Below are 14,858 nucleotides of genomic sequence, written 5' to 3' on the forward strand. Positions count from 1 at the left end.
ATTAGACTTTGACTAGTTTTTTCTCCCCAAGGAAGTTTGTGAGAGTGTATTTCAATACTATTTTCCAACTTTAATAATATTTTATATTTTCCCCAATTACATGTAAAAATAATTTTTTAATATTTAAAATTTTTTTTGAGTTCCACATTTTCTCCCTTTTTTCTCTCCTCCCATGGTAAGCAATTTGTTATAATGTGCAATAGGTTATACATGTGCAGTCATGCAAAACATTTCTGTATCAGATTGAATCCCTTCTTAGAATATTGTTTTTAAGTGCATAAAATAAAATACAATTTACAAGGGATTACAAAGAAAGCCAACTGTATTGGAATAAAGTTTTCAATTTCTTTTAAAAAACAAGTTCATAGACCCCATGATAAGAACCCTCCGATTCCCTTTGTTTTGTTTTACTTTAGCATTATGTATCGAAACTTTTGAAGGTTAGTGTAACCTGAGTATGTAACAGAGGAAAACTAAGTTGTATGTTAAACTATTATTTTTAGATCTTGTTGCCATCCCTGACTTTCAGTCTGGTGCCATGGAAAACTGGGGATTGACAACATACAGAGAATCTGCACTGTTGTATGACACAGAAAAATCCTCTGCTTCCAGTAGACTTGGGATCACCATGGTGATAGCTCATGAACTGGCCCACCAGGTAATTGTGTCTTCCAGCTGCAAAAATGCAAAAGGTGTTTGAAATAATTGTCTAGTAGTTTGGCAGCATTTTTGCAATATTTTAATTTAGACCTTTCTAAAAATTTCTTCCTTGAAAGTAAAATTGTGGGGGTTCAGGGGAATCCTAAAATAATGTGATTTTGTATTGAGGTCATAGGTATCTCAAGAGAATCTGAAGGCTTAGTCCATCTCCAATTCAAGAATTTTATTATAATTGTGATATTAATTAAAGTGGGTTGAATTCCAAGAGAGAAGATGATAGCAAAAAGTGGCAAACAAGCAGATAAATTTATAAGTATGTGGGGAATACAGAACAAAGAACAGAGCAAGGTAAATGACATGAGATTGGGGTTCATATGATTGGTGAGAAGTTTGGTAATGGGGGCTTACAATGATCCCCTTTCTTTCATGAAATTAAGAAGTGCTAATTTCTTGAGTCTAGGTGAGAGATAGCAACTCAGACTTTTAGATGACAAATTAGACATCCTCTAAGGATAGCTTGGTGGAATAAAAATATCAGACCCAACTCTCTTTTTTTCACACACATTCTCCAAAGTTGTGCCTTATTATTCCCAATTGCTATATTCCTAAAGTGACTACATCATTCCCAAGGCCAGATAACCTGGGATTTGTTAAAAAGTGTCAGGGTTTCTACTACATCAAAATGATCACTTTTGCAGGCATCATGTACAGTAGAAAGAGTATTGAATGTGGAGTCACCATATCTGAGTTTAAATCTCCAGCCTTGTCACTTGCTATCTTGAATAAATCATTTAATCTCAGTTTGCTAATCTATAAAATGAGGACATAGATCAAATAATCCCTTCTACTTATTGGTCTATGATCCCATGACCCAAAGAACAAATTGTTTCTTCTAACCCATGTACTTTTAAAGGGTACTTCTTTTGTTTCTGATAAGTAATTTATAAAAAATGACTGTTAAGCTAACTTTTTGTTGTTATTCAGTTGTTTCAGCTGTGTATGATTCTTTGTGACCCCATTTTCTTGGCAAAGATACTAGACTACTCTAATGTTTCCTTCTCCAGCTTATTAAACTGAGATAAATAGGTTAAGTAACTTGCCCAGGGTCATACAGCTAATAATTTTCTTGAGGCCAGATTTAAACTTATAAAGATGAATTTTCCTGACTCTAGGTTCAGCACTCTATTCATTATGGCACCTACCTGCCCATTAAGTTAGATACATATGTTTGAATTAACATAAAAATATAAAGAACTCTAAAAATCGATTTCTTGCTAAAAATTTTATTGTAGCAGTAAATTATACATGTGTGTGTATGTGTGTATTTATCTAATCTCTTCCTTGTAACACGAGAAATGTATATTGTTTTTCAGTGGTTTGGGAATCTTGTCACCATGGAATGGTGGAATGATCTTTGGCTAAATGAAGGATTTGCAAAATTTATGGAGTTTGTGTCTGTCAGTGTGACCCATCCAGATTTGAAAGTTGTAAGTAGCATTATTTTAAAATTTTCTTTTTCTACTTTAAATTGCGCTTTTGAAAGATTCTTATAGATGTTTTAATCATCATCTTCTCTAAGAAATCTTAAAGAGAGAGTATATTTTTCTTCTGGTGAATCCATTAAGTGGATTCAGTTTCATAAGTACCTTTAAAATATACGCCAAAAAAAGAGTGGCTCCGTCTAAATACTTATTTACAGAAAGGACATAAATTCATCATTGTCATGAGAGTATCTTTTTATTTAAGATGCTTTTACTTTTTAGAATGTCTAATTATAAAAGATATTGAATGACTATCAATCTACCACACATTTTCTTCATATATCATGTTGTTTCTACCATCACAGAAGCTTTATTTGCACACTTCCATTATACTAATAGATTTTAAATGTAGTTTTTAAAAAATTATTATTAAGTACAGATTTCATCTTTATGTCTCTTCAGGCAAATGAGATTCCTTGAAATCACTGTTTTGAAATAATATTAATTAAAATACAAAGACTATTACTAAGGGCTGTGAATTTTAAAATTGGAATGTGGTCTATAAAGGGGGTGGATGTGCTATTTGTATTAAGAAATTAGAGCACCAGCCCTGAAGTCAGGAGGACCTGTGATCAAATCTGGCCTCAGACACTTAACACTTCTTAGCTGTGTGACCCTGGGCAAGTCACTTAACCCCAGTTGCCTCAGCAAAGAAAGAAAAAAGAAATAGACTACATATAAAACTTCATACTCTTTGATCCAGCATAGCATATCTATGTCACTACTGGGACTGTATTCCAAAGAGATCATGAAAGAGGGAAAAGGACCCACATGTGCAAAAATGTTTGTGGCAGCCCTTTTTGCATTGGAAAAGAATTGGAAACTGGGAGGATGCCCATCAGTTGGAGAATGGTTGAATAAGTTATGACATTTGAATGTTTTGGAATATTATTGTCTTATAAGAAATGATGAGCAACCTGATTTCAAAAAAGCCTGGAAAGACTTACATGAACTATTATTGGATGAAGTGGGCAGAACCAGGAGAACACTATACATAATATTAGCAAGATTATGTGATGATCTTAGACTTAGTTCTTTTCAATAATACATTGATCCAAGAAAATTCAATAGACTTGGGATAGAAAATGTCATCTGCATCCAGAGAGAGAACTATGGAGACTGAATATGAAACAAAGCATAATATTCATTTTTGTTTTTGCTCTTTGTTTCTCATGGTTTTTTGCCCTTTTGGGATGATTTTTTGTTGTACAACATGACAAATATGCAAATATATTTAAAAGAACCCCACATTTAATCTATATCAGATTGCCTACTATCTTGGAGAGGAGGGAGATAAGGGAGGCAGAAAAATTTGACACACAAAGTTTTACAAAAATGAATGTTGAAAGCTGTCTTTACATATATTTGGAAAAATAAAATACTATTGAAGAAAAAAACAATGCAACTCAAAAAAAAAAAGAAATATACTTCAGTAGTGATAAGTTTGTTTTAAGTTAAAAGCTTTTCTGCTTTCTATTACTCATTAAGTACTGTATACAAAATCCAAATGATTTTCCTATTGTCAATTTTCCCTTTGTTTTTAGAAAAATTATCATCCATGTATTATGGAACATAATTAGCGAACCTTGAATTTTAGTTTGTACCCACATCCTAAATCTTACTTTCTATCTTATTCAGTTTTTATTTAGGTATGTGCCATAACTAAACCTGATCCTAGAGAAGAATTGAGAAAATATTCCTTTCTCCCTGTTGTAGACCAGCTACAATTCAGTTTAGTGTGTTTAGTTTGGAATTGGAATGAAATGTGCTAGCTGTTAACAAAACGAAGTTTCCTTAGCATATCATGGAAAGGATACAAAACAGGTATACAGCATTAATCCAATTGGATGCAACTTCTTTGCTTCTGCATTTGCTGAGGCAACTTGCTGGTACCAAGCCTGAGGGAAAAGCTCTTGATTCCTATTGCACTAGTTCCTACATCTCCAATAAGCTAAGTCAATTGCTAGAAATCCAGTTTCTTGTCCAGTTAAGTCTCAAGGCTAGTTTTAATACTTTCTAAGGACAAATTAGCCTCCTCTGTGGGGGATAGAGACTAAGAAGAAGTTTATCCAGGCTGTATGTCAGGAAGTAGTAAATAATGCTCATACCATACTCCTCTTTTAGCATAGGTGGGGGAGTATGGAAGTAGTAGTGTATTATTAGACATGGTTGATATGTTGGTTGATTTTGAAGAGCTATTTTTCTCCATATTTCTTTATAAATATTATAAGGGATGGCTCTCTGAGTAGGGATATATATGGGGAAAAAGTTGATACAGAAACAAATCACCAATGAAGATGATATTTAAAAAAATAGATCTGACTCAAATATAGCTTCTAACACTTGGTACTTATTAGCTGTGTGACCTTGTGTAAGTCACTTAACTCTGCCTTACAAAAACAAAAACAAAAAAAATAGGTGTTCACTGATATTTTCCCTCCTCTCTCATTAGGAAGACTATTTCTTTGGAAAATGTTTTCAGGCCATGGAAGTAGATGCATTAAATTCTTCTCATCCTATCTCCACACCAGTGGAGAATCCTGCTGAGATTCGCGAAATGTTTGATGATGTTTCTTATGAAAAGGTATAAAATCACTCTTGCCTTATGGTTTTGATTATGTGGGTTTATAGGAAGATTTCTGTTATGAAAGTATGTGCAAAAAATGATAGCAAAAGATAAATTGTTAACTTTATCTCATGAATACTGAATCAGCAGCATAAAGCTAGTTCTGCTCATAAGGGATGAGAGGGAGATTAGTTCATAATTGAATTAGACAGCACTTTCAGTGTTATTTTGTATATAAGTTTTCCAGGATTGAATTGTAATATATAAAATACATAGAAACTCCACATTTCATATTAATATAATGCCTTTTTTATTTGCCTTGTTGCCATTGTAATGTTCAGATCCCACACCTATCCCCTTCTCTGCCAGCAGAATGTAAGTTTCTTGAGAGCAGGAACTATAATATTTTTATCTTTGCACACCTAGAATAGAGCATGATGTATTGATATTAAATGAATTGAAGCTTTTGGGGGAGGGAAGGGGAAAGGTGCAGTATCCCAAGGCTAGTAGGGATTAGCCTATAATTAATTCACCCATATCAGAAATCATAATTTATGAAATTTCTCTCTTTTGTCCCACCAAGGGCAGTTGCAATGAATAGTGCATTACTGAAGATGCCACAGATAAATACTTTTCCTGGAAAATGTGTTTAACTTATTGAATTTAACCATTTTAGATTACTTAGCATTAATATTTACAGTAGTGATTTTAAATACTAAAAAAAAGGTATCTGTGGCATGAACAATAAAAGCAAACTGAGATGAGATTTTTTTTTTTTAATTTTCTTGACAGGGAGCTTGTATATTGAATATGCTAAAGGACTATCTTACTGCAGATGTATTCAGAACTGGCATTGTGCAATATCTCCGGAAATACAATTATAAGAACACCAAAAATGAGGATCTGTGGAATAGTATGACAAATGTAAGTATCCTTGTCTAGAAGCAAGACTGACAATTGAAAGACCTGTTACCACAAGCACCCCATTATGTTAACCATTATAAAAAGAACCATATGTTCTATAGAAAGAATAGTGAATTTATGTTTTAAAATTTTTTTTTTGTTTTGTTTTTTTTAATCAGATTTGTCCCAAAGGTGACATACAAAAGACAGATGAATTTTGCTCAAGAAACCAACCCACATTCTCAACCTCGGTAAGCACTTAAAACTTTCAGAAGAATACATCTTTGTCTGGCTTCCTGAGCTAATTTCACCCACTGCTCTGACTCTAGGCAAGAATGAATGTAAATCAGAACTGAAAGATAATTTTAAAATCTTTTTTTTTCTGAAAAGTTAAAGTAGATTCCACAATCGTCCTTAGAAATATATTTCATTCATATGATTTATTTTAATTTTATTCTTTGCAAAGGGATAATTATTTAATAGTGTCAGTCTTTCGTGAGTCAGTACGATTATCTTAGGGAGAAAAGGTGGTTCAGTGGATAGAGTATTGAGTTTGGACCCAGAAAAATGCAGCTTCCTGAGTTCAAATCTAGCCTCAAATCTAACCTAGACCTGGACAAATCACTTAACTCTGTTTGCTCAGTTTCCTAATCTGTAGAATGATCTGGAGAAGAAAGTGGAAAACCACTCTACTATCTTTGCCAAGAAAACCCCACATGGGATCATGAAGAGTTGTTCATGGCTGATTATGTTGTGTTATTCATCTTTTGTACTTAAAAAGGATCAATGATATATGAAAGTTACATCTTAATTTGCTCATGATTGGATTTAGATAAGATAGAGCAGTAAAAGTGTAAATGTAAAGGCTTGACTAATTTATTTGGCTATTAAAATATACAGAAATCACAAACTTTTAAGAACTGCTCACATGGTATTTTCTGATTATCTGATTAAGTATTGTCAAAAGATTCACTATTAGAGATTCTTGATTTTTTTCTTTCTTCCACTGTATTTTTTCTCCCCCCATATTTTTTTAGTATATTCAGGTAATGATCTTATTATTATTATTGATAGCTCATATATAAGTAGTTGAAGGGACCCTTCATTTTTTCTTTTGATCCCTATACCCGCTCTCACAAAGGTAATATAAAAGGATTATTAACTCCATTATTGTATATAAGGCAACCAAGGCTCAAAAAAAAAACTTGTTCAAAGTCACACAAAAATATCAGAGTAAGTCTCAGAGAAGGATTGAACTTAGGACCCTTCCCATTAGTCTTTACCAGATTTCTCTGGTTTATAGCATCCTGTTTCCAGTTGTATGCTTTCTACTGAATAAATGTTCTTTGAAAGCTTTTTCAGCATTAAGAAGATAAGTTCTTATGAGTTTGTTATAGTTTAGAAGTATATAATCCCAGATCATTTAAAAAATATATATATGTATATATATATATATATACATATATATATTTTGTTGTTGCTCTAAGAGAGACTACAAATTCCAGATTCCCTACTACCTTCCATGTATTGATTTTAACACTATTATGGAAGTCTTGTAGACCAAACTGATTTCTTTTTCTCATTGACCATGGACATCAACCAATAGACATTCCCTTTGAATATCATTTACTCTTCACTGATCTTTCTTTAGAGCTGAATTCAAGAGAATGATTTGTCTGTTTATAATTGAATAGCACTGGAGCCAAGAAATTGTCGATGTGAAAGCCATGATGAACACATGGACACTACAGAAAGGATTTCCACTGATCACTGTCACCATGAGAGGAAAGAATGTTCACATAAAACAAGAACTCTATAGAAAGGGAGTCAGTCACTCTGTGGAAACTGGGTAATGTTTGTTAAATGTATGTTAAATGTAACATTTCATTGTTCATGTAACATCCAAGTCAAACACACAATTTTTGACTTGAAAATGAAGTTTTCTCCCTCTGGAAATTTTTTAAGGTATATTAACTATTTTCATTACATTCTACATATTCTTTGAACTTCAGTAGCCTCAGCTAAAATGGTTCATATTGACATTGATGTTTGATTAGATGAAAGAAAAGACTATTCCCCAGAGCTTCTCATAAAGTCTGTGATCTAGTAAATAAGCTTAATGAATGCTTATTAATTGAATTGGATTGAGGATAACTTGAAGTCACTTGTATGAATTTAGTTTGGATCCAGGCAAATGCCATTAAATTATAACGGTCCATTTTGAAGAGATGAGAGCTCAAGAAAGGGAAATTTACTTTTGAGCATTGATTTAGTTTAATTTCTGATCCTCTGTGAAAAGGTGGTCAAGTTTATAGTACTCTTTTTGCCAAACTAGTTCTTCCTGGGATTTCACTATAAAAAAAGATAATACATTTTGGTTGACATTACATTGAATCTTCTTCTCCAACTCCTTCTCTTTCTTTTTTTCTTTGTGTCTCTCTTTTTCTTATCTCTGTGTCTTGTCTCTTAGCATGATAGCAAATGAATGGCTTACTAGTTTTGAATACTCACTTTAGATCAATTTTTTCTTTGCTGATATTGCTCATCATTAATGGATGGGTGCTTTCTGATACTTCCAACATAAATATTAGTCAATTATTGTTTACAATGTAGCAGACACTGTGCTAAGCTCTGAGGAACTTTGCTATATGCTCAAGACTATGTCAATGGCATTTTATGTTTTTGCCCATAGCTGTTAGCTATATCGATCCCTACTAAGATAACCAATAATCTCCTTTTTCTTCTAGGTACTTGTGGCATATTCCATTGTCATATATTACCAGCAAATCAGACAAAGTTGAAAGATTTTTGCTGAGAACAAAAACAGGTAATTTGTTGCTGAAGTGACCAATCTAGTTTAATGAGAAGTCCTTTATAAAATGTTCTGAGAAGTTAATTTTTCTTTATTAAAAATTGGTCTTACTTTTAATGGTTTTTTTCTTTTAAAAATCCATTTTAATCAGGTTTCTGGTGTTCCATTTAAAATGAGGATTTTGAGATTAAAAAGCATGTGGCTGAAAAAAAAGCTAAATTCCTGTCAGTCAAATCTTAAAAGCATTGCATGATATATTGATGTTAGTGGTAAGGTTTTTAGTGGAAATGTCTGAAATATTTGATTGCATTGCTGTGTAATATCTTTTTATTTGTATGCTGAGAACAGGTTTCATTTTCTTCACAGATCTCTTAAGTCTTGAAATATAGTTGATTAGAGCCAGCACTAGATATTTTCCATTGAGCAGTTTTTTCTTGGTTTCAAGAATAATTATCTGTTGCAATTTCTGTGTTGTCAGGCCCACTCTGGATTCCTTATATATTTTCTTGCATCAATTAAGACTGGTTCAATTGTGAAAGAAAATGGAGATATAATTTATTTTTGTTTGTTGTAGATGTTCTCATCCTCCCAGAAGAGGTAGAATGGATTAAATTCAACATAGGAATGTCTGGCTATTACATTGTACATTATGAGAATAATGGGTGGCAATCTTTGACTGGCCTTTTAAAAGAAAAGCACATGATGTTCAGCAGCAATGATCGAGCGAATCTTATTAACAATGCATTTCAGCTTGTCAGGTAAATAATGCATGCAGTAAAAGTCTCTCCTTCTGAAATCAAATGCTATTGTAATACCTAATGTGTTTGGAGAATGGCTCCTCCAGACACAAGGTACTTTGGAAGTACCAAATCTGCTCAAAACTGGTTTATATTTCCCCCCAATATGTTTATCATTATTAGTCACATAAAGGGCATAGTTTGTTCAAAGTAAAAATTGTTTAATGATCTACCATGGCAAAGAAAAGTAACTATAAAATATTTTTCTCATTAACCTGGAGCACAAATTAATATACTTTTTGGTGGGGAGATGGGGCAGAAACATTTCCAGAGAGGCACATAGGTAGGGAATTCATGTGTCTAGAGCACAGAAGTGGAAGGTCAGCTTCAGCTCATACCTCTAATATTGCAGGGTCATCAATTCCTTCTGGTGATGTCATCATTTTGTTCCTGCTCAGTCTAAATCCTTCTGGTGTCTATCAAGTGTAGTTTCTGCCAGACACTTCTGCAAAGCATGACTTGTCTCTGCTGTCAGGCTCAGTTCCACTATGTATATGGTGCTGGTGGAGCTCCTTTCCATTTCTAGTTTTTGACTTCAGAAGCAGTTCTTAGCCAAAGGACTTTGTCTTCCTCAGGAGAAGAGTAGAACACGCTATGTTATTTTTAAAGTCCTAAGGCTTTCAAAGCCGCAGCCTTTAACACCTGCCCATTAGTCTAGGGGGTAGAACAAAGCCTTTTTTACTTAAAAATTGGTCTGTTAAATTTTCAATTTTGACTAGAAGGGACTTCTTATTTCAACAATATGTTCCCCATGTTCCCCATGTTCCAAGTTTTTTAGGACAGGCTGGTGCCTCTGGGCTCAAGTCTTTGGAATACCATTTCTTGGTCACTGAATCTGGCCTTTGAACACTTAAACTTTTATGTTCCTCTCTTCTCTCTGTTTGTCTTTGAGGATCTTTTTGATTGCTCAGTTCAGTCATATTTGACTCTTTGTGACCTCATGGATCATACCATGACAATCCCTTCTATTCTCTACTATCTTTTTTTCTCTGAGGCACTTGGGGTTCAGTGACTTGCCCAGGGTTACACAGCTAGGAAGTGTTAAGTGTCTAAGGCCAGATTTGAACTCAAGTCCTCCTGACTTCAGGGTTGGTGTTCTACCTACTGCACCACCTAGCTGTCCCTGTTCTCTACTATCTTTTAAAGTTTGTCCAAGCTCTTATTTATTGCTTCCATGATTCTATGTATCCATCTCATTCTCTGCCATTTTCTTTTTATCTTCAATCTTTTTTAATATCAGGGTCTTTTCTAGTGAATCCTGTATTCTTAAATGTGGCCAAAATGTGTAAGCTTCAGCTTCAGTATTTGTCCTTCCAGTGAATGGTCTGAATTTTTCTTTAAGCCTTGGCTGATTTGACCTTTTTATTGTCCAAGGGATTCTCAAAAATCTTCTCTAGTTTCAGAGTTTGAAAATGTCATTTCTGCAGTCTCAGCTTTTCTTATAGTACAATTTTCAGAGACATACAGTACTGCTATAAAAACTATATCTCTGACTATACGAACTTTTGTCAAAAAGATGATATCTTTGTTTTTTAGTATTCTGCCAAGATTTGCTGTAGCTTTCTTTCCAAGGAGAAAATATCTTTCAATTTCATGGTAGCAGTCACACTTTATAGTGATCTTTGAACACAAGAATATAAAATATGAGACTATTTCCATTTCTTCTTCTATTTGCCAAGAAATAATGGGACCAATTACCATTGTCTTAGGGCTTTTTGGTTTTATTTTGTTTTGCTTTGTTTTTGTTTTTTAATGTTAAGCTTTAAGCAAGCTTTTTACACTTTCTTCTTTCTCCCTCATTAAGAGATTATTTCTCCCAGTTTAGCCCTATTCCTGCTTAAAATTTTAAACATATATCATATAAAACATATTAAAACATTATATAATATATTAAATATATTTATAAATAAAATGTCAATATAAATATTATAAATAAATATTTTAATTATATAGATCTTAAAAAGATTTTAACCTATCCTTCTGGGCTTGATTTTGTCTTTGTGTCTCTCCCATCATCCATATGGAAGAGTAAAGGAGGTTTTGGGGTGTGTGTGTGTGTGTGTGTGTGTGTGAGAGAGAGAGAGAGAGAGAGAGAGAGAGAGAGAGAGAGAGAGAGAGAGACACACACACACACACTAAATTGTCTCCCTTGCACTGTCTCTACTAGGTGAGATTTTAAGGAACAAAGAAGCAGCCACACTTACCTTAAACTAAATATAGGGCTTATTTAACAAATATGCAAACCAAGTCTACATACTTATCAAAGGAGAGTAGGGAAAAGGGAAAGGGGAAAGAAAAAGCATTTATCTAGCATTTATTCTGTGTCAGGCACTGTGCTAAGTGTTTTATAAATATCTTTTTTTATTCTTCTCACAACCTTGGAAAGTAGGTGCTATTATTATCAAACTTGAGAAAATTGAGGCAGAGACCTAGTAAGTTGCCCAGTGTCATACAGCTAAAAAGTGTCAGATTTGTACTGAATTCTTTCTGACTCCAGGTATAGTACTGCAGCCATTGTGCTCCCTAACTACCTCTGCTAGACAAATGCCATTCCAATTAGATCTTAGCCTAAATGGGGAGGAAATCAACTTTACTATTTCTGGTGGCCTACAGATGCTAGTAGAGTTTTTTAATGGAGGTAGGTGAAAGGAGCTGGATGTTCCAGTTTAAGTTGAGTGAATGCCAGGTACCTTTGAAAACCCCAGTCATGAATACATGAGATAAGTCTAAACACATGGCTTAGAAGAACTCTTTTGGAGTTACTAGATGAATATTTATGAGTTATTCTAGCAGTTTTTTGTCTGTATGTCTCTCCTTTCTTAGGTAAAGGGCCTCCATGAATATAATTCAAATATGATGAAAAGAGGCAGCTTGGTTGCTAACAAGAAGTGTTTTTCTTTTCCTAGTTCTTATAACAAACTAAAGTTATTTGTGTTCAATTTGATGCTTATGAATTCAAAGTAGTTCAAAGGAAAAAATAGGCATTTTAATCTTTGTCATTCACACCCAAAGGTGAAATTGAAATATTGCCATATTTCACCAAAGTGAATGCCATAAGTTAAATACACAGAGTGATGAATTTGGGAGGCAGGAAAACCTGGGTTCACATTTGCCTCAGACACTTACTAGATGTTTGACCCTGGAAAACTTATTTAACCATTATATCAGTTTTCTCATCTTTAAAATGAAGGGTTTGGATTTTTTGAATTGTAACATACTTTCTAACTCTAAATTTATGATAACAATATCCTGCTGATCAATGCTTCACAGTCGCACAGTTTGATTCTCAATTTTGTTCTTTTGGCCCCCAGTTTTTCAGGTTAGGTGTCGTTCCCAGTCTTAGTAGACCAGGTTACTTACAAAACCTAAGAGTTTGGTTTCCTTTTGTGGTCTTATAAGTCTACAATCTGAATTACAACAACTAGAAATAGGCCAGAACAGATCCTCTGGAGGTGAGGGACAAAGTGGAGTCATTGATCAAATGATTTGCCTTGTGGCATTGTCTCACTGTCAGTATCCAAAAATGGGAGTTTTACAAGTTGATCCAATCTCTTTAAAAGGAAGAAGAGAATCCATTTACTTCAAGGACATTTTTTTTTTGAAACCAGTTTTAGCTTTGGAGAGAACCAGGTTTACATCATGATTTATACATCACTTACCTGTTTCTTGTCTCTGGGTCAGAATGATGGGTTTCTTGATTAGTCTTCCTAAGGAATTTGTTGGAATTCTTAAGTTTTTAATTTCTAACCTAAATTTAAGACTGATAGGAGCTGACATATGCCTATTTTGTCTTACCCATAAATTAAATTTGTATCTACACACCTTTAAAAATTTTTTTCAGAGTATAGATGTGCCAGAGAAGAAAAAGATTAGGGAAAAAAGTTACATAGAAGAATGGGGCCACAGATAAGCAGGAGAGTGCTTTAATATGTATCTAAGATTTTAATTTCATATATAATTTTATATTTTTATATATTGAAATGGTCATGTTTGTTTTTTTTATCTTCACTTTAAAGAAAAGAAGTTTAATTTAAAAAATGAAAGTGTTGCACTATTTGATCAGATGGTGATAAAGTTGTCTTTTGAAGCAGCAAACAGTTCCTAGCATTTTTATTGACAATCAACTTGTCTTTTGTTCAGCATTGGAAAATTATCCATTGAAAAAGCTTTGGACTTAACCCTGTACCTGAAACATGAGACTGAAATTATGCCTGTGTTCCAAGGTTTGAATGAGCTGATTCCTTTGTATAAGTTAATGGAGAAAAGAGATATGGTTGATGTAGAAACTCAATTTAAGGTAATAACTTGAGATGGACTTACAGCTACATAGTTGTGGAATATTTTTTTAAAGTTACACAAAAATGTTCATTCTTACAAAATTTGGTTAGTGTTTTGCCAACTAGAAAGCATTCTATAAATGTGAGCTCCTATTACTACGTCATAACCCAGTACAAAAGAGTTTTAAGTCAAAATTAATTCAATGTCTTATCTACTTCTATTATAATGTAAGCTCCACCATAAAGGTAATGGCTCTCATACTTTTTATATTGATATCCTCAGCATTTTGCATGTAGTGCTCTGAACATAGTACATATTTAATGAAGAATTTTAGAATTTATTCTTTGATTATACAACTATTGATTTAATCTTTAGGATCATTTATGGTATATTTATATTAAATGGTGAATATGATCCTGCTAGCCTTTAAAAATGATTCTCATAGGTACATTAAAAATTTTTTTTCCAATACCTTTATTTCATTGCATTTGTTTTGGTCAGTATTAATTTTCTAGTTGCTCTAGAACTAAAGGAAATGCATAAATTTTTTCTCATCAAATGTTTTATGACTTTTTTTCTGAAATCTTATTAAAATATAAGCTTCCACTTTAATAATTTTGTCAGTTATTCTATTCAGATGGCAATATTATCATGATTTTAGGCATCTTTTGAAAAGATGAATTTGAAATATTTCTTTCTACTGCTTTAGTAGTTAGTGTATCAACAAAAATAGTATGAGACATTGAAAATTAGGCATGAACGAAACATAAAAAATCTATAACAAGGGATTGGGATTTCTGAACATGTTTCCAAAATTTTTTGATGACTATTTCAATATGTTTGATATCCCTTGTAGTCCTACATATTTTATGTATTTTAAAATATTATTATGAGAAGGGGTCCTTGACACTAAAGTGGTTCATTTGGTAATAAAAAATAGTAAGATTCTTAAGAGACAATAATGTTCATTCTTGATGGCATAAAATACTGAAGCTTTCCCTCTTTGTGATCTCCCTAGGCTTTCCTCATCAGGTTGCTTAAGAACCTCATTGATAAGCAAACATGGACAGATGATGGTTCAGTCTCACAGAGGATGCTGCGCAGCCAACTCCTTTTGTTTGCTTGTGTGCGAGAGTATCAACCTTGTGTTCAGAAGGCACAAGACTATTTCAAGAAATGGAAAGAATCCAATGGAAATTTTAGGTCTCTTGTCATAGAAGTAATCTATTGATTTATCCCTTCTTCCCTTGACATTTTTCTGGGCAAAATTTAAAACACACTCCCACCCACACACATACACA

At 33.3% G+C, this 14,858-nt stretch overlaps 1 protein-coding gene across 4 annotated transcripts in view; it reads left to right on the forward strand.

The window, feature by feature from the left end:
• Window positions 1-14,858, forward strand: part of ERAP1 (endoplasmic reticulum aminopeptidase 1) — a 150,961-nt gene that overhangs the window by 132,154 nt on the left and 3,949 nt on the right. For all 4 annotated transcript variants that reach the window (XM_074282020.1, XM_074282019.1, XM_074282022.1 and 1 more), the window contains exons 6-15: window positions 504-658; window positions 2,034-2,147; window positions 4,654-4,785; window positions 5,560-5,691; window positions 5,850-5,921; window positions 7,365-7,519; window positions 8,418-8,497; window positions 9,057-9,240; window positions 13,420-13,576; window positions 14,576-14,760. In XM_074282020.1, coding sequence (XP_074138121.1) covers window positions 504-658; window positions 2,034-2,147; window positions 4,654-4,785; window positions 5,560-5,691; window positions 5,850-5,921; window positions 7,365-7,519; window positions 8,418-8,497; window positions 9,057-9,240; window positions 13,420-13,576; window positions 14,576-14,760 — 1,366 coding nt within the window. The remainder of the gene's footprint in view (window positions 1-503; window positions 659-2,033; window positions 2,148-4,653; window positions 4,786-5,559; window positions 5,692-5,849; window positions 5,922-7,364; window positions 7,520-8,417; window positions 8,498-9,056; window positions 9,241-13,419; window positions 13,577-14,575; window positions 14,761-14,858) is intronic.

Source organism: Sminthopsis crassicaudata, chromosome 1, assembly GCF_048593235.1.
Source record: "Sminthopsis crassicaudata isolate SCR6 chromosome 1, ASM4859323v1, whole genome shotgun sequence".
NCBI classification, from domain to species: Eukaryota; Metazoa; Chordata; class Mammalia; order Dasyuromorphia; family Dasyuridae; genus Sminthopsis; species Sminthopsis crassicaudata.